Raw genomic sequence first — 17,976 nt, 5'->3', positions numbered from 1 at the left:
CTGACAAACTCACTATACCAAATGCATCTTAAGGATATTTATCCAGAAAGTGTAATGAGAAAAGTACATACAGAATGCTTATAATTTGTCAAGATTCATAATTGTTGCGGGATGCATGTACAGGTAACATTTAAAGGATAATGTTTTGATCTTGACCCTATGTTTTCCGGACTTGGAGAAGAAATTAGACCCCAGGGGATAATGTCTCGGCGATGGCCCATTCAGCCAGGGGAGTTTTCACCCTCCCCCTCCTTAGCCAGTGATGCAATGCAAGACTCAGTCGTTTAGCCTTGCACAATACTAAGACTTTGAACAGGAAATCACTGGAGGTCACTGCAAACTATCGAATGAAAACACCGGAAGGTTAAAAAAGGGAACATTGCCCTGAGGCAGAGGTTTACCCTGCCAGCGAATAGGATCAAAAGGCTATTTTCAGCATAACACAGAGGGAAATGCACTCTGGATGCATTCACGGAGGAAATCCCCAGGGGAGGGAGGGTGTTTTCCTGAACATTTGGATCCTGGTTCTCATGAAACCAGCCAGCTCTGCAACAGACTAAACTTTTATTGGGGGGAGGGGGGAACCTACTTTATTAGCAAGGAAAGGAAACTAGTGATCAGACACTTCGCGCCCGGTGATTTTGCTGTGTGGCGTAACTGTTTGTTTCCACCACTTCCTCGCACTCCTAGCTAAATCTTTACTTCTTCCTAAATAAACCCACCTCTGTTGCATTGTCAGTGCTGTGTGGTTTACAGGAGTGGCGGCTGAAGGCAAAATTGAGACATGCCTGGGGGAGGTGGATCTGGGATTTCAGTGAGTAGCCTGTGCCTGGGGCTGGATATCAGAGGGCAAAGGGACACAGGGAGTGGGGTGCTCCTGTTATCATGCAAGGTGAAGTCAGGCGGGCACTGCCCAGAGGAGAGTCCTTGGGTGGTGGAAGGGCTCATTGGGTTTAGGAGATGACACCCGGCTACCATGAGCTATCCCCTTTTGTTAGAGTTGGGTCATAGTGCTGGGCACCCCGAGATCCATCACAGATGTGCCCCCTTCTGTGTAGATAAATCCCAGGGCCAGGACCCCTCAGTTCCGGATCAAAATAGTTCCCAACAATCAGTGACATGGTGTCCCATGGATGGGATCTTGAAAAGAGGGACAATTGTCTGACTGAGCCTTCACCAGAAGAGCCTGAGGCCCCGAGCTCGACATCCCCAATTCTCAGCTCGACTCTGTGGCAACTCTTGGAAGCTAAGAAACATGAGCTGGATCTCTCAGCTGGCAGAAGGTGGTGCTGAGAGCTGGGTTCGAGTCCTAGCCCAGCCCCTCAATCTCTCCATGCCTCACTTTCTCCTCTGTAGAACAGGAATGCTGATGCTCATGTCCCACGCCTCTGCCTGGTGCACGTTGACTGTGGGCTCACTGGGACAGAGACTGTCCCTCAAACAGCGTCTGTGCAGCTCCACGTAATGCTCCTGCTCATCCAGCGAGGGCTGAGTGAGGATAAGGTCCTGGGGTGACTCTAGGTTCTCGGCTGCTCTACTGACATTGCTCTGGGTCCGACTGCCCCTGCCCTGTCCAGCTCGTCAGCCTGGGCTGCTGAGTGATGGTGACCTAAAAGGAGCTATGGCCATCTGACCCTCTGCTGGGGGTCTGCCCCATTGACTCCCGCTGGGGCCAATAAGGCCAGATCCCCAGGTGAAGACGCCAACCTTGCTCTGAGACATTGAGGGATGTTTTGGGAGGAACTAGGAGGCTGCTTGGATCTCTCTCCCACCCCCAGAAAAACCAGGACCTCTCCCACCCCATCCATAGCCCACGGGTGTGTGTGTGTGTGTCTCTGGATTCTCCCTGGTTGTGTCTGACCCACACCCCAAACAGGAAAGGTGAGGGAGTTCAACCCTAGGAAAGATGCCAACCTATGGTGCCTACTAGGGAGCTTAATTAGCTAGGGCAGTCACAGGCCTGGACCTCTGTCCTGGTACATTTCTCCTCCGTCTCTCATGCTGGGGCACGCCGGGTGATGCTGTCCAGCTGGGTCCATCCAGGGTAGTTAGAGCCCACCAGGGAGCCAGTGCCTTGGGCAGGGTATCCAGCAGGGCCCCCTGACCCATTCAAAACTGCCATGGCTCAGCCCCCCTCCCAGAGCCTGCCTGCGTAGGCCAACCCCGTGCCACAGAGAAGACCTCTGGAGCTGTGGCGCTCTTTGTTGTGCTCGCTAGGCCCCAGGGGCATGTTTTTTTGATACACAGAGAACACGTCAGTGCTTATGACAGTTGATTCAGGCCTGACTTTGTCATTTTGTAACTACCTGTAAAGCCCTCTCCATCCAGGATTACTGAACATCCGGGACGGCTGGTATCAACCGGCCCCAAGTCAGTGGGTCCAGATCCACAGCTGGTGTAACCCAGGACTGCTCTGTTTGCTAGGGCGACTGACACCAGCTGGGGATCAAGTCCCCCCGTACTCCATCTCTTGCTCCCCTTTGCTGCCATGTGGTCAGTTTCATGCCCCTTGTTTTTGTCTCCCAGCTGGGAGCTCAGCTGGGTGTTCACTGCAGCTCTGGCGCTTGGCCTGTCAGAGGGCAGGGGACAAGCTGATGGGGGGGGACAACAGGTGGCATCACCCCCCAACCCCCACCATGCCAACACTCAGTTAATGCAGCAGGCCCCTGTCAGCCAGGATGGGGGGTTCGAGTAGCAGAGCCTAGGCAAGCTGGGATTTTGGTCCAGTGACTAAGAGAACCCGAAGGTCAAAGGGGAATGGACACAGGGCCTAGGGCCACTCAGAGCACCCAGCCACCAGGGGCCTGCCCACAGCTCCATGCTCAGAAATGGGGAAACTCGGGGGCGGTGAGTCCCACTTCAAACTGACCCTGAAGGAGGCGGCACAGGAGGAAAATCGTAGGCATGGAGCACGCTCACACCAGGGCAGTGCCTGCCCTGGGAGCGACCCAACAGCTCCCCCCGGGGCAATGGGCACACTCACACCAGGAACACTGCGCGCCCTGGGACTGACCCCACAGCTCCCCCTAGGGCAATGGGCACATGCCCATCAGGGGCAGTGCCTGCCCTGGGGTTGCCCTGCAGCTGTCCCCCAGCCACACTCGCACCACAGGCTGTGCACACTCCGGGGCCATCACCCCCATATAAAACAAGATCTTTATTTACAATACCATTAAATCCGCCTCCCTGGCACAGAGGCAAAGGTCGGGGCAGGGGTGGGGGGCAGAGAAGTGCTGTCACCAGGTATACGTCTCCAGCCCTGGCATGCCACTTTTTGTGGGCAGGAGTGAGCTCAGCCATGGCCGAGCCCCAGAACCCAGGGCCTTGGGCCTGGGCAGAGGCCTGAGTCCCACACAGTCCCTCTGGGGTGGTGCGAAGCCCCCCACCCTACACACAGACGCTCCCTGACTGCAGTCCCAGGCCTCACTCCAGCTCGCGCAGCAGCTGCAGCTCGAAGACCTGGAGGTGCTCCTTGAGCTGGTGCCGCATGTCCGGGGCCGCCCGCCGCTCCCGCTGTAGCTCACAGATGCGCAGCCGCAGCCGCTGTTCTCGCCGCTTGCAGGCCTGCAGCTGCCGCTGGACCCGGTCAAGGGCCTCCAGGGCTGCCTCCGCACGCCGCTTCCACAGCAGGGCGCTGCCCACCTGGTAGCTGTGCTCGCTCTGGATGTAGGCGCCGGCTGGGGGCGGCAGGCGCAACATGTAGAAAGACGGGGAGACGGGGCGGGGCGGCTCCGGGGCAGGTGGCGTGGGGGCCTCTGAGGGGGCATCTGTCTCCGGGAGCGTGGGGGCATCTGTCTCCGGGAGCGCCGGCGTGGCTGTGGCTGCCTCCTGCCCTGTGGCCGCCTCCTGCCCTGTGCCAACGGCCGGGTACTCCAGGAGGATGTCCGACAGGCTGGCCAGGATGACGTCGTGCTGATCTTCTAGCTCCGCCCCCTGGGGGAGGGGCCCGGGCAAGCTGCGGTGCTCAGTGGTGGGGGCGGCTGCGGGCGTGGCCAGCTCGGACTCCTCCTCCTCCGGGAAGCACGAGATATCCGTGTTGGCCAGGGCATCCTGCTCCCCTCGGCCTGGATTGCGTCTGAGGGGACAGAGCTCATCCCACAATGCACTGCAGAGAGCATGCACAGCAGGGTCCCAGAGCCACACACCATCCCAACTCCCCTCAGCCCGACTGCCCAGTCCAAACCTGGGGCAGCCCCAGACCCTCCCACCTACACCCTGACCCCGCTCCCAAGATGACCCAGGCTAGGTTGGGGTGGGGCTAGCGTATAGGAACAGCCCTAGCTTCTGACCACGCCCCTTCTATCTAGTAACATCCAGGGCTGCTCCACCCATTCCAGACCTTCACCCTGCTCCCTGTCCCCGAGATCTGGTCTCCAATGCACACAGCCCAGCAGAGCCAGTTACAGCTCCTCACCCTGACCCATTGTCCCTGCCATGGCTGGGCCCTCCTCAGTCTCACAAGGGCAGACCAGGCCCTTCTGAACCGCACCCCGGGCTGCATAGCCTCCTGCTCCATGTGCTCTGCCTTGGCACATCCCAGCCCCTCACCCCACGACCCAGCCCAGCAGACCATTTACAGGACGGGCACTCACCTCCACCTCCTCCAGGCCCTGGCGGCCTTGGCGTCATCACCCTTCTGCCTCACCTTTGCTGCCCGGCGCGCCTTGGAGAAGGACTCGAAGACGGTGGGGACGGCCCCCTCCTTGAGCCGGTGGTAGCCACTGCGGAGAGACATCGGCAGGCACGAGCTGCCCCCGGTCCAGCTGGCTTGGGGAGAACCCCACAGCCCTGCGCTGGAGGCACCAACCTGGGGGGAAGCTTTCCCGGCGCAGGGACTCTTGGATGGGAACACTGTTCCACTAGCTTAGCTGGGGGTCTCTTTGCTGGCCTGGGAATACTTTTAAGTGGCTCTTCGCCCCATAGAAACCACTAGGCCAGGATGAGGCCCCGACTTTGGCGCATATGGTTTTCAACTTATCAATTGGTCTGTCCTAGGCCAGGCGTACACTCTGGGTGGCGCAACAGCAGCTCTCATGCTGTAGCACCGGAGCGTAGACGCTTCCTGTGTTGATGGAGATGCAGGTAACCCACCTCCTCGAGAGAATTCTTCTGTCGACCTAGCCATGTCCACACCGGGGCTTAGGGCAGCTGAACTACGGCGCCCAAAAGCGTGAATTTTTCACACCCCGGAGCCATGTAGCTAGGCTGATCTAAATTTTAAGTGTAGACCAGGGCTTAATTTGTGGTCACCTGCATATAGGCTTCGAAATAAGGAGCAGTCTGATTTTTTTTACCCTCTCTCTCACAAATCCCTTAGTCTCTGAAGCACACCTTGTTTTATTCAGGTGCTTAAGGCCCCGATCCCATGATTGGATCCACACAGCCGGCCCTTGGGGTTCCACATTCATAGATTTTTAAGGCCAAAAGATCATCTACTCTGACCTCCTAGCTAACACGGGCCACAGCATTTCAGCCATTCTCCCCTGCCTTGAGCCCAGTGACTTGTGTATACTTACTGTAGAATAGTTACAGTGCTTTACATTCACACCTCACCCAGTTAACTTCCCAGTGCAGATGAGCTCTTTGTCCTATTACACAACTGCGCATTGACTTTAATTAGGTGGGTTAGTGGTTGTGGGTATGTTTACCCTCCCTTACAATAAACCCCACCCTATTTTTATGTTCTCAAAAAAATTAAATGTAAAACCCCCACACCATGCATTCTTTTGCTTGCTAGCAAGACCCTGCATTGAGAGATCTGCTGTAACAAACCGGAACTGTGTTTCAACAGAACTCATTGCAAAATGTGGCCAAGGAACTGTGACGAACAGGCCTTAAGAAAGGCCTTAAGGGGACTCACGGTCCGTCAGTCCTCACAGGGAGAGGGAGATGGGATGTGTCTGCATCTGGGGTGGGGTGGGGGTGCTCAAAATGGACCAGCTCACCTTTGCGGGACGAGGGGGGCGTCTAGACTAGGGGAAACCATTCAGATCAGTCCACCCTCATGGGGAGTGTAAGGCCTGGTCTACACTGGGGGTGGGGGGAATCGATCTAAGATACGCAACTTCAGCTACGAGAATAGCGTAGCTGAAGTCGACGCATCTTGGATGGACTTAGAATCACTTACTTCGCATCCTCGTGGCGCAGGATCGATGGCCGCTGCTCCCCCGTCGACTCCGCTTCTGCCTCGCACCCTGGTGGCGTTCCGGAGTCGACAGCAGAGCGATCGGGGATCGATTTATCGCGTCTACACTGGACTATCGTGTCTACACTAGTACAGATGCACTTAGGCCACGTCTACCCGATCGGCGGGTAGTGGTCGATCTACACTAGACACGATAAATCGATCCCCGATAGATCGACCACTACCCGCCGATCGGGTAGACGTGGCCTTAGTGCATCTGGACTAGTGGGACCATACAGACTAGTTCACCATCCAGGATAGAGGGAGTGTGCCTGGACTTGTAGGTGGGGGAACCGTATGGCCCAGTCCATCCTCACAGGGAGGGGAGGATGGACTGACCCGGAGGGGACTGTACAGATCAGTCTATCTTCACCGGGGGGACATCTGGACTAGAGGGAACCATATGGACCAGTCCAGCTTTGGGGGGACATGCCAGGACTAGGGGGAACTGTACAGACCAGTCCTCCTTCTGGAGGAGTATGTTTGGTCTAGGGGTAACTGTACAGACCAGTTCATCTTCCCAGGGGTAGGAGGAGGTATGTCAGGATTAGGGGAACCATACGGACCCGTCCATCCTTCCAGAGGGCAGATGAAGAGAGTTCAGGGCAGGGCTCCACATGGTCCAACCCATCCTCCCAGAGGAGAGAGGACCTGAACCAGGAATCTATGTGGCTGGTGGTGCTGTTTTTCTCCACCCCTCCACCCTGGCATGCCCAGCTGGGATGCCAGGGGCAGCTGCTGGCATAGTTATGGAGACCTGGTGAAAAAGCTCATCTCCCAGGCTAGCAAGGCTCAGCCTCACTAAAACCACCCAGCTTCAGGACACAGAGCTGGGCGTCCCTGGGTGTCAGTCGGCCTCCTGCACCCACCTGATTCCCACCATCTCAAAGCAGCTCTTGTCAAAGTGCTTGGAGCAGAAGTAGATGTAGTCAGAGGCTGGATTCCAGGGGCCCTGGCCGCTCGGGTCCTTGCGCTGACAGTTCTCCAGCCACACACTGCGCCGTGGGTTGTCCTTCTTGGGTAGCCTGTGAGGACAGAGATGGCACCATTCAGCTTCTGGAAGAAGCATGGGCCGGGGCAGGGGTTCAACTGCCGCAAGGAGAGTGTCCATGGGTGCAAAGGCAGATCTAAGAACAACCTCCCCCGCAGGACTTTTCAACCCAGAGATGCTAATGTCCTCTAGGTACAGAGAAGAAAAAGCAAAACCACCTCCAAATGACCCACTGGAGCTGGGACGTAGGACCAACCAGACTGGATCAGACCAAAGACCCCGGTAGCCCGGCATCCTTCTCCGACAGAACCCAGCTGCGTTAGAGGAAGAGGCAACACACCCCCTAGTGGACAGCTCTGGAATAACCTGCCTAAAAGGGGAAATTGGTCCTAACTTCTCAGCGATTCCTAGATCACACCAGGTCTCAGCTGTGGTTTTGGAGCAACAAGCTTTGATGATAACAAGTGAGTCCTTGTGGCAGGAAGTTATGCAGGCTGTGCTAGGAAAGTATTTCCTTTCCATTGGCGTTAAATGTACAGCTGTTCAGTGTACCCAGATGTCCCCTTGCATCTTCCCCACAGGGAGGGGAGGGCGAAAGGGTCAGTTGTAAGGGGAGGTTGTGGGGAGGGCACAGGGCAAGACTAGTTCTTACCGATGGAAGGAGATGCCTCGATTGCGGGTCTCGCGGGTGTCCCGGGTGCAGCAGCCGGTAGCAGAGCAGTGACGGGGCATCTGTGGGGAGAGAGACAGAGATGGGGCTGAGAATCACTCATCCCCTTTCCAGAGCTACACCCCAGCCAGTGGCTCTCAGTCTTATCCATCTCAACCCTAAGCCAGGACACTCTCCTGCCCCCGTCCACATCTACCCCTCACCCCCCGCCCCAGCCAGGACACTCTCCTGCCCCATCAATACCTACCCCATCACCCTCCTATAACCTGGACACCCTCCCCTACCCATATCTACCTCCCCCCCCACGCAGCGAAGAAACCCTCCCCTCCCCCAGCTACCCCTCCCCGTATAGCCAGGACACCCGCCCCTCCCCTATGAGCATTTCTACCACACACTGGCTGGCTCAGCTTCCCCATATGTGACCCCCCCGACACCTGTTTGGGCCTCCCCAGGTTGAAACCCCTGGAGCCTGCGCAGCAGCTGCGAAGGGGGAAGGGGGGGCAGGAACCAGGTGCCCGGTGGGGGGGGGGGCTGATCCCAGGGCGGGGATCCGGGGGGGGCACAACGAGCCGTGGCGGGGCAGGCTGGGAAGGGGGGTGGGAGCGGGGGGCAGGGAACCCCGTGCGGGGAGGGGCAGTTGGGAGGGGGCTGTGACGCGGGGGTATCTCCGGGGGGAGGTCTCCAGATGGGGGGGCGGTGACGTGGCGCGGGGGAGGGTATCCCCGGGGCCGTTTCCGGTCTCACCTCCCCGTTCCCATCACTCCACAGACGCTGCGGTCCAGGTCCGGCGCAGGCGCAGCCGAGCCTCTCGCCCTGTTCTCGCGAGAGCTGGAAGGAGCGCGAGCCCCGTCTGCCCGCGACAACCTCGCGAGAGCGCGGGCGGGGAAGTGGGAGGGGGCCCGGCGGCCAATCAGATTCCAACGCATGCCCCGCCTCCGCCCCTGCTTTGGAGGCGCGAGACAAGCCCCGCCCGTCAAAGCTCCGCCCCTTCCCCTCTCCTAGCCCGCCGCAAGCTCCGCCCCACCCTCAAAGTCTGCTACAGGCCCCGCTCCACAGAGCCCCGCCCCTTCCCTCATTACCTGCCACAGGCCCCTCCCCCTTCCCCTCAGAGCCCCGCCCCTTCCATCATCACCTGCCACAGGCCCCGCCCCTCAGAGTCCTGCCCTTTTTCTCTCCCCCACCCCACTCCTCCAGGGCTATGGTGTCGACCTCCAAGGGCAGGACCCCCAGTGGCCTGGGCAGCCCTGAGGTGGCTCCCTCTCCGGTGACGGGGGGCGGGAGAGGTCTGCCTGGTGCCCTCCCAGCCCCAGGGCCACGGATCTGACTTCAGGCTTCCCAGGCTGGGAGGCCGGCGACACGGCGCGTCCAGTTACTTTCATAACTGATGCGGTAAGCCCAGAGATGCCAGGTCTCTGACAAGGAAGTCCCCACCCCGATTGCAAAACTGTCAGGAAAGCTGTTTTATAAAGGTTTCAAATTACTCCTGAAGTATATGGGTTGAAATTTAGAAATCCTAAAAGGGGGGAATACAGGGGTGCAGACCGTCATGTCCACCTGCAGTTCGTGTGCTGAGGAGGCTGTCTGTGGTAGGACCATCCTAGCAAACCAGGCACTTGTCTGAATGTGGTGGGCCCGATCCAAAACCTATTGCAGTCTTCCTGGATTTAGGATGGGGGCCCAGCATGTCACCACCTGGGCCTGATACTGATTCACCCCAGCAGGGCTCTCAGCCATTGGGGAAGAGGTACAGTCTTTACCTTCAGCTCCGGATCCGTGCGAAGGGAAGTCACACTAGGCCAAGGCATGCACAGATGTGTGTCGGTGTCTGAGAAGACCATCCCATTCCTGGTGCAGAGGTCACTGGAGTGCCTCACCGAGGCCGGATGGAGCAGGGGCTCTGGACATCTCTGCCTCTTACAACACCATCCCCTTGCAAGAAGACAGAGCTCTCAGCTGGAGAAGGATTTAATTGCTTTGTAGGGGCAGCTGCGTCTCCAAAGCTTTGAAATATCCTACCACCTCTCGGATCCGCTGATCTCGGAAGGCGCTATCCCCCCACAGGACTCCTTCCCTGCTCCCAGTTCACTGCGCGTCTGCCAGTCTGAAACGCTTACTGATGCCTTGGGCAAAGCTCGGGGGAACATCACCCAGGGTCAGTCCTGAGCCAGCCCCTGTCTGTAGTAGGGTCAGGGCTGGATTCTGATCTCAGCTTCCCTGGAGTCAATCTGGAGTCACACCTGACCAAGATGAAGTTGTTCTGGATTGGTTTAAGTGTGAACAGAATCCAGTCCATATTCTTTAGAAATAACCCCTGGTGTTGGAGATGCAGGCTTGTATCTTCTCTCTGTCCTCAGTTTAAAACCACAGACCAGTTCCTAGACTGTAAGTCCAGAAGGGACAATTATGCTTGTCTCATCTGACCTCCAGCATGGTGTAGGCCAGGGGGTTTCTCCGAATTAATTCTTGTTTCCGGTTCAATAGCTGTGGTTGAACTGGAGCATATCCATTTTTATGAGATGCAGAATCCGAACAGCAAATCCAGCTGTGCCCCCACAGGATCTGTTTCTGGGGTGTGATCCTTCTTCTTTGTCACTCATGTATAAAAGCACAGAAATTGTGTGTTAGAAAGCCCACCCTTTGTAATAGGTAAATCAAGATTTTAGAAGGAGATAAATGCTCATATCCTCCTCAGGTGGTGTGGCTGAGTGATTAAGGCAATGAGGTAGTTATATATTGTGCTCTTGATATGTGGGTTCAAATCCCAGCTTTGCTAAACCTGCTTATTCTTCATCCCTTCACAAACATCTTTCTGCGCTGCACTCATTGCTATGTTCACATTCAGGGACCGTGCGAAAGAACTAGACAAAGGAGGGCAAAGTCCCTGCGCTACAGATTCAGTTCATGAGCGGTGCTTACTTTTGGGAGCAACAAAGTTTGGACTTCATTAGCGAAACCAGCCCTCAGTAACAGGCAGCTCAAGTTTGTCTTCATTCTCATGATACCACCATGATTGTATGCACCTGGTGCAAAGTCAGCATGACGCATGTTCGTCTTCTTCTTATATGGCATATCCATCACTGGAGGTTTGCAACCAAGGTACCCCATTGTGTATGGACCTCTGCTAATTTCTTTGGGGATGAGTACTGTAGTCCTTTTGATCCACGCATCGTCCACCCCAGACCTTCTTTTTCTGCTTTGTGTTCTTCTGCCATCGACTTTCCCTTCTGGTGCCTGTAAACATGCGTCGCTCGTGGAACCTCTTAAAACGTCCCCAGCAAATTGAACCTTTCTTTTCATAAATCCTCCAATTAACATTTGCTTAGTTCCAGTCATCTCCAGTACTTTGTTGTTGGTTACGTGGTCCATTCATGATATTTTCAGAATTCTCTTGTAACACCATCATTCGAAGGATTGTAGTTTCTTTATTATTGATTGTTGGAATGTCCATGTTTCCCAGCTGTAACTTAACACAGACCAACTGTACATTTGCAAGAGTCAGAAGTTAGTTTTCAGGTTTATGTCCCTTCTCATCAGACGTTTATTCTTCCAGAATATCTCTTGCGCTCTTGCTATTCTGGTGCTGACTTCAGTATCCAATTTGCCATCTTCTGTTATGGTGCTTCCTAACTAGCAATAATTTCTCTCTTGTTGTATGGTTGTGTCATTCACTGAAATCTTGCATGTTTTCCAAAGATGCTTGCATGTCACCACAGCTTTTGTCCTGTCTACTTTCAACTCTAGACCATATTTTTTGCCATATTCATATATAATCTCCACCTTCTTCTGAATCATGCAAGAGCACTGTGTCATCTGCATAGTGAATGTTATTTGCTCATTTTCCATTCATCTTAATACTTTCCTCTGTTTCCTCAAATAATTTAATCAAATACTCACTATAAATGTAAAATAAAGTCAGTGACATCATACCGCCTTATCTCACTCCTCTCTAGATCTCTGTTAGATTTTCATTTTCATCTCCCGTTCTAATTGCCTTCTCATCCCAGTATAATTGTTTTATTACTTGGCATTTGTATCCATCAATCCCTACAGATCTGAATATATTGAGCAGTTTGTAGTGGTAGCTTCTGTCAAATACTTTTTGGAAGTCAATGAAACACAAGCATATTGTTTTCACCTGTTCAACTGATCTTTCTAATATGAGCATCAAAGTTTCACAATGGTGTTTATGGTGCCTTTTCCACATTCGAAATCATCTTCTTGTTTGCTTATTTCCTGATTGGTCTTTCCTTGTATTTGGTTCTGAACAACTTGCAAAAGTCTCTGAGATACTAGGCTGCTTGTTCTGTAGTTGTTACGGTCCATAGCATTGTTCTTTTCTGAGATTTGGATACACATTGAAGTTGTCAAATCCTCTGGCAAGTCTGCTGTCTCATACATGTTCTTCATTAACTCTGAGAGGCCTTTGGAGCCTGTCATAAATGTAAAGGGAAGGGTAAACACCTTTAAAATCCCTCCTGGCCAGAGGAAAAATCCTTTCACCTGTAAAGGGTTAAGAAGCTAGGATAACCTCGCTGGCACCTGACCAAAAATGACCAATGAGGAGACAAGATACTTTCAAAAGCTGGGAGGAGGGAGAAAAACAAAGGGTCTGTGTCTGTCCGTGTGATGCTTTTGCCGGGGACAGAACAGGAATGGAGTCTTAGAACTTAGTAAGTAATCTAGCTAGATATGCGTTAGATTATGATTTCTTTAAATGGCTGAGAAATTAAGTTGTGCTGAATAGAATGGATATTCCTGTCTGTGTGCCTTTTTGTAACTTAAGGTTTTGCCTAGAGGGATTCTCTATGTTTTGAATCTAATTGCCCTGTAAGGTATTTACCATCCTGATTTTACAGAGGTGATTCTTTTTACTTCTATTAAAATCCTTCTTTTCAGAAACGGAATGCTTTTTCATTGTTCTTAAGATCCAAGGGTTTGGGTCTGTGGTCACCTATGCAAATTAGTGAGGATTTTTACTAAACCTTCCCCAGGAAGTGGGGTGCAAGGGTTGGGAGGATTTTGGGGGGGAAAGACGTTTCCAAACAATGCTTTCCTAATAAATAAACCCAGATAAACGTTTGGTGGTGGCAGTGGAAGTCCAAGGGCAAAGGGTAAAATAGTTTGTACCTTGGGGAAGTTTTAATTTAAGCTGGTAAAAGTAAGCGTAGGAGCTTTTCATGCAGGTCCCCACATCTGTACCCTAGAGTTCAGAGTGGGGAAGGAACCTTGACAGAGCCTTAAGCCCCTTTGCTTTAAATCAGCTGGTTTTCCATCACAACCTACTGCTTTTCCATTCAGATGTCTTTTTATTGCTACCATGCTGTCTTCATCCATTATTGACAGGTGCTTATTTGATTGATCTCTAGCTGGTTTTTCAGGCCTATCATCACCATATAATTCATTCCTATATTCTCACCATCTCTCGTTCTTGTCTTTAGGGCCTGTCAGATATGGTTGCTTTTTGTCAATAAGAGTCGTATTGGTCACTTTCCTTCTGTAATCAAACCTTTTGATACATCTCACTTTGTTTATTTTCTTTATCCAGTTCTTCAAATTATTTGCATTTCTCATTCAGCCATTAAGACTTTGCTGATCTGCATTTATTATTTATCATTTTAGCTAGTCTTTGATATTCGTTTTCTGTGGTCGATCCGTGTGCTTTTACTTTCCGTCTTTCATCTAGCAGCGCAATGATTTTGTCTATTTCCAGGGGTTTTTAGTAGCTACTGTAAGCAGAGTCAGAATGAGCTGTACCCTGACATCTGGTGGTGAGCTGTGGAAAAGGACTTCAGGGACTGATCTCGTTTGCATGAGCACGCCCACCCTGCCTAACATGATGGACTGCCTGCCCAAATGGTCACTTTGGCTGCTGTGGGATCGCCAGTCTCTTTGTTATTGGGGCAGGAGTAATAAAGGGTTGTTAACCTGGTTATCTGAATCAAGGACAGTAGAACTGTACTTGGCATTTTATGATGAAGGGACTCACTCTCAACGGAGCAGCACTTGATAGGCAAGGCACATGGGTTCCAAAACCAATGAATTGAGAGAGGTTGGGGACAGGTATGTGTACCTGGTAGTGTGGGGCTCTTCTGAGGGTCCTAAACACCACTTTGGCCCCTCCTCTCTCTCTACTGTGTAACAGCAGACCTAATTTTGACTCCATTAGAAGTGTTGTTACATGCTGCAGAGCTGAGATCGCGGATACCTAGGTCTAAGCATTGGACCTACTTTGGGCTTGTGGTGCACAAGTGTTGAGGCCCCCCCCTACTGCCAGGTAAACTCACTGAGAGCTGATGTAGCTGAGAACTGTGCTAAGTAGGGGGGCCCTGAAGACAAGTTGGTGAGTGGCTAGCCAAGAGGAGAGCGGTGTGCCGCAGACAGCAGGAGAGCAGGACCTAGGGGTGACAGTGGACGAGAAGCTGGATATGAGTCAGCAGTGTGCCCTTGTTGCCAAGAAGACCAATGGCATTTTGGGATGTATAAGTAGGGGCATAGCGTGCAGATCGAGGGACGTGATCGTTCCCCTCTATTCGACATTGGTGAGGCCTCATCTGGAGTACTGTGTCCAGTTTTGGGCCCCACACTTCAAGAAGGATGTGGATAAATTGGAGAGAGTCCAGCGAAGGGCAACAAAAATGATTAGGGGTCTGGAACACATGAGTTATGAGGAGAGGCTGAGGGAGCTGGGATTGTTTAGCCTGCAGAAGAGAAGAATGAGGGGGGATTTGATAGCTGCTTTCAACTACCTGAAAGGGGGTTCCAAAGAGGATGGCTCTAGACTGTTCTCAATGGTAGCAGATGACAGAACGAGGAGTAATGGTCTCAAGTTGCAGTGGGGGAGGTTTAGATTGGATATTAGGAAAAACTTTTTCACTAGGGGGGTGGTGAAACACTGGAATGCGTTACCTAGGGAGGTGGTAGAATCTCCTTCCTTAGAGGTTTTTAAGGTCAGGCTTGACAAAGCCCTGGCTGGGATGATTTAACTGGGAATTGGTCCTGCTTTGAGCAGGGGGTTGGACTAGATGACCTTCTGGGGTCCCTTCCAACCCTGATATTCTATGATTCTATGATTGAGAGCGAGCGGAGCAGAGTGGACAGCAGGTGGCGTGGCTAGCAGGGTGGCTGGTGTAGAGGTGTAGCTGGCGGTGAAGTTTGCAGCAGAACCCCATGGAGAGGTGTGGCACTCAGGCATCAACCTGAGCAGCAGAGCATGTAAGATGGTCCCCCCATACCCACCTCCACCCAGGCTTGGAGGTAAACTCTGCAGATGAACTTCTGAACTCTGGGGCTGCGCTGACCAAGGTCAGAAACTGTGGGTGGGGTGACTGCTGGGTTGCTGGACTTAAGACCCTGGGGGAAAAGGACACTACTAAACTTACTTGGAGGTGGGTCATTTGCTCATGGTTTGTGTTATGAATCCTGTTTGTGGTGTTTCCCCAACATAATGCTGCATTGTTTCCCTCCTTTATTAAAAGGCTTTTGCTACACTCAGACTCCGTGCTTGTGAGAGGGGAAGTATTGCCTCTTAGAGGGCCCAAGGGGGTGGTATGTAATTGTCCCAGGTCAGTGGGTGGGGGCTCGAGCTGGGTTTGCATTGTGTTATTGAAACAGAACCCCTAGATACTGAACCCGGCCCTTGTTGCTGCCAACTCTGATGGGCAGAAGAGTTACACTAGTAACTTCTTGCCTACATGTTTATCTGCATCTTTGAGATGTTCCCAAGTCAATTGGTCCTTGTTTTCATGAATGCACACATGACATGGGTTAAAAACTGGCTAAATGACAGGTCTCAAAATGTGATTGTAAATGGGGAAACATTCTCAAGCAGGGTTGTTTCCAGGTATCAGTTGTTGGCCCTGTGCTACTTAACATTTTTATCAGCGAGCTGTGGGAAAACATAAAATCATCATCACTGATGAAGTTTGCAGATGACACGGTGATTGGGGGACTGGTAAATGATGAAGAGGGCAAGTCCCTGATACAGAGCAACCTGGATCGGTTGGCAAACTGGGCGCAAGTGAACAATACACATTTTAATATGGCCAAATGTAAAGTCGTCCATCTAGGAACAAAGAACGTTGGCCGTACTGACAGGCTGGGGGACTCTCTCCTGGGAAGCAGCAACTCTGAGAAAGATTTGGGGGTCGTGGTGGATAATCCCAATGCGACGCTGTGGGCGAAAAGGGCTAATGTGATCCTGGGAGGAGCAAATCCGGGACGCTCGAGTAGGAGCAGAGAGGTTGTTTTACCTCTGCATTTGGCCCTGGGGCTATTGCTGCTGGGATCCTGTGTCCAGTTCTGGTGCCCACATTGAAGACGGATGTTGATACATTGGAGAGGGGTCAGAGAAAAGCCACAAGAATGAATGAAGGGTTTTAAAATCTGCCTCAGAGTGATGTAACCAAGGAACTCAATCTATTTAGTTTAACAAGGAGAAGGTTAAATGGTGCCTTGATCCCAGGCTTTCGGAGCCTACAGGGAAACAGAAATTTGCTCTTCATTCCAGTAGAGAAAGGTCTAACACAGGGATGGGCAAACTTTTTGGCCTGAGGGCCACATTGGGGTGCGAAACTGTATGGAGGGCCGGGTAGGGAAGGCTGTGCCTCCCCAAACAGCCTGGCTCCCACCCCCTATCCTCCCCCTCCCACTTCCCGCCCCCTGACTGCCCACCTCAGAACCCCTGACCCATCCAACCACCCCTGCTTCTTGTCCCCTGACTACCCCCTCCCAGGACCCCCATCCCAAACTGCCCCCCCGGGATCCCACCCCCTATCCAACCCCCCCTGCTCCCAGTCCCCTGACTTCCCCCCAGCCCCTATCCACCCCCCGTGCCCGACAGGCCCCTCAGGACTCCCACCCCCTATCCAACCTCCCGTTCCCCAACCCCTGACTGCCCCAGAACCTCCGCCCCATCCAACCGCTCCCTGTCCCCTGACTGCCCCCTGGGACCCCCTATCCAACCCTCCCACTGCCGCGTGCGTGCACGTCCGTGCGTCTGCCGCCCCCTTACCATGCCGCACAGAGCGGCAGGAGCTTGCAGCGCCGCTGCCCGTGCAGCGGCGTGGCCGCGGGGGAGGGGGGACAGCGGGGGAGGGGCCGGGGGCAAGCCTCCCCGGCCAGGAGCTCAAGGATCTGGCCTGTGGGCCGTAATTTGCCCACCTCTGGTCTAACATGATCCAGGGGCTGGAAGTTGAAGCTAGACAAATTCAGATTGGCAATAAGGTGTAATTTATTAACAGGACGATAATTAACCATCAGAACAATTTACCAAGTGCTGGGCAGGGGAATTCTCTATCACCGCTCATTTGGAAAGCTTGACAGACCGTTTTTCCAAAAGATTTGCTCTCAGTCAAATGGGAATTAATTCAGGGAAGAGCTAAAGCTTATGTCACACAGGAGGTCAGAGTAGATGATCACAGTGGTCCCCTCTTATTTTATAGTCTCCGATTCTGCAGGCACTCGAGGCCCACGCCAAGGGCTGGATTAAGGGCTAGGCACTATGGGCCTGGATGCACAGAGGGATTTAACTGTTGCAATGCTGAGCATTGCAGGACCTACGCAGTGGGCCCCAGAAGATCACAGGAACGTGCTGCGATTCACAAAGCCTGAGCACTGCGCCTAGGTGGCTGCACAATGAATGCAGGGAGAAAGGAGCCGGAGCGGCCAGAGCCAGCACACTGGGCGGGGAGCTGCCTAAGCTAGCTGATGGGAGCTGCTGATCAGAGGGGGCGTGTGCTAAGCCCCCACCCTTCTCTCAGAGGGGGGGGCCTAAGGCCAGAGAGCAGGGAGGTGCCCTTTTCTGCTTGGAATCCACAACCAGGAGCTTTCTCTGGAGCTCGGTACCTCTGGTGTTTCGGCGAGCAGCGGCCCTCTCATAACTGTGAGCCCAGAGGTTGGAGAACTCCCCTGGAAGCCATGTTCCCATTCCTCCCATGAAGCAATGTTTTGGTCCCATGAGGCATTGCAAGCCCTTCCCAAAATGCCCTGCGGCTAGTTGCACTGTGGGAGAGCTTTACAGGAGCTCCTCCTTGCATGAACTTGCCTGAGATTCCCGAGCCAGTGAGCGGCCTTTGCACATGCCCACCGCATCCGGCCCTGCAAGGCTGTGAATAGCTCTTGGAGACAGGCATC

The 17,976-nt window shown here is 53.4% G+C and overlaps 1 protein-coding gene and 1 pseudogene across 4 annotated transcripts in view; both read right to left on the bottom strand.

Moving 5' to 3' along the window:
- Positions 1 to 17,976, bottom strand: part of LOC311511978 (leukocyte immunoglobulin-like receptor subfamily A member 2) — an 873,498-nt pseudogene that overhangs the window by 690,180 nt on the left and 165,342 nt on the right. The window lies entirely within an intron of this gene.
- On the bottom strand, positions 3,145 to 8,711 carry THAP7 (THAP domain containing 7). 3 transcript variants are annotated; one of them, XM_084612272.1, is made up of 5 exons: positions 8,590 to 8,711; positions 7,828 to 7,907; positions 7,054 to 7,209; positions 4,593 to 4,721; positions 3,145 to 4,105 (listed from the first exon to the last, which is right to left on the bottom strand). In XM_084612272.1, exons 2-5 carry the CDS (start codon positions 7,905 to 7,907, stop codon positions 3,424 to 3,426), a joined length of 1,047 nt encoding a protein of 348 aa, XP_084468398.1. In that variant the 5' UTR covers positions 8,590 to 8,711; the 3' UTR covers positions 3,145 to 3,423. The 3 variants fall into 3 exon arrangements, with proteins under 3 accessions (XP_084468398.1, XP_084468400.1, XP_084468399.1); XM_084612274.1 differs by having other exon boundaries at positions 3,145 to 4,075; XM_084612273.1 differs by lacking the exon at positions 8,590 to 8,711 and adding an exon at positions 8,280 to 8,344.

The sequence above is a fragment of the Lepidochelys olivacea genome, assembly GCF_965140295.1.
Source record: "Lepidochelys olivacea isolate rLepOli2 genome assembly, chromosome: 23".
Classification (NCBI taxonomy): domain Eukaryota; kingdom Metazoa; phylum Chordata; order Testudines; family Cheloniidae; genus Lepidochelys; species Lepidochelys olivacea.
Note: the sequence above shows the minus strand (reverse complement) of the source record. Positions and strands in the feature narration are given on the sequence as shown.

Coding starts and splice junctions, on each gene's coding strand:
- THAP7 (XM_084612272.1), bottom strand. CDS start 7,907: ATGCCCCGTCACTGCTCTGCTACCGGCTGCTGCACCCGGGACACCCGC. Junction 4,722..7,053: donor TTTGAGATGGTGGGAATCAG/GTGGGTGCAGGA, acceptor GTCTCTCCGCAG/TGGCTACCACCGGCTCAAGG. Junction 4,106..4,592: donor AGGGCCTGGAGGAGGTGGAG/GTGAGTGCCCGT, acceptor TGCTCTCTGCAG/TGCATTGTGGGATGAGCTCT.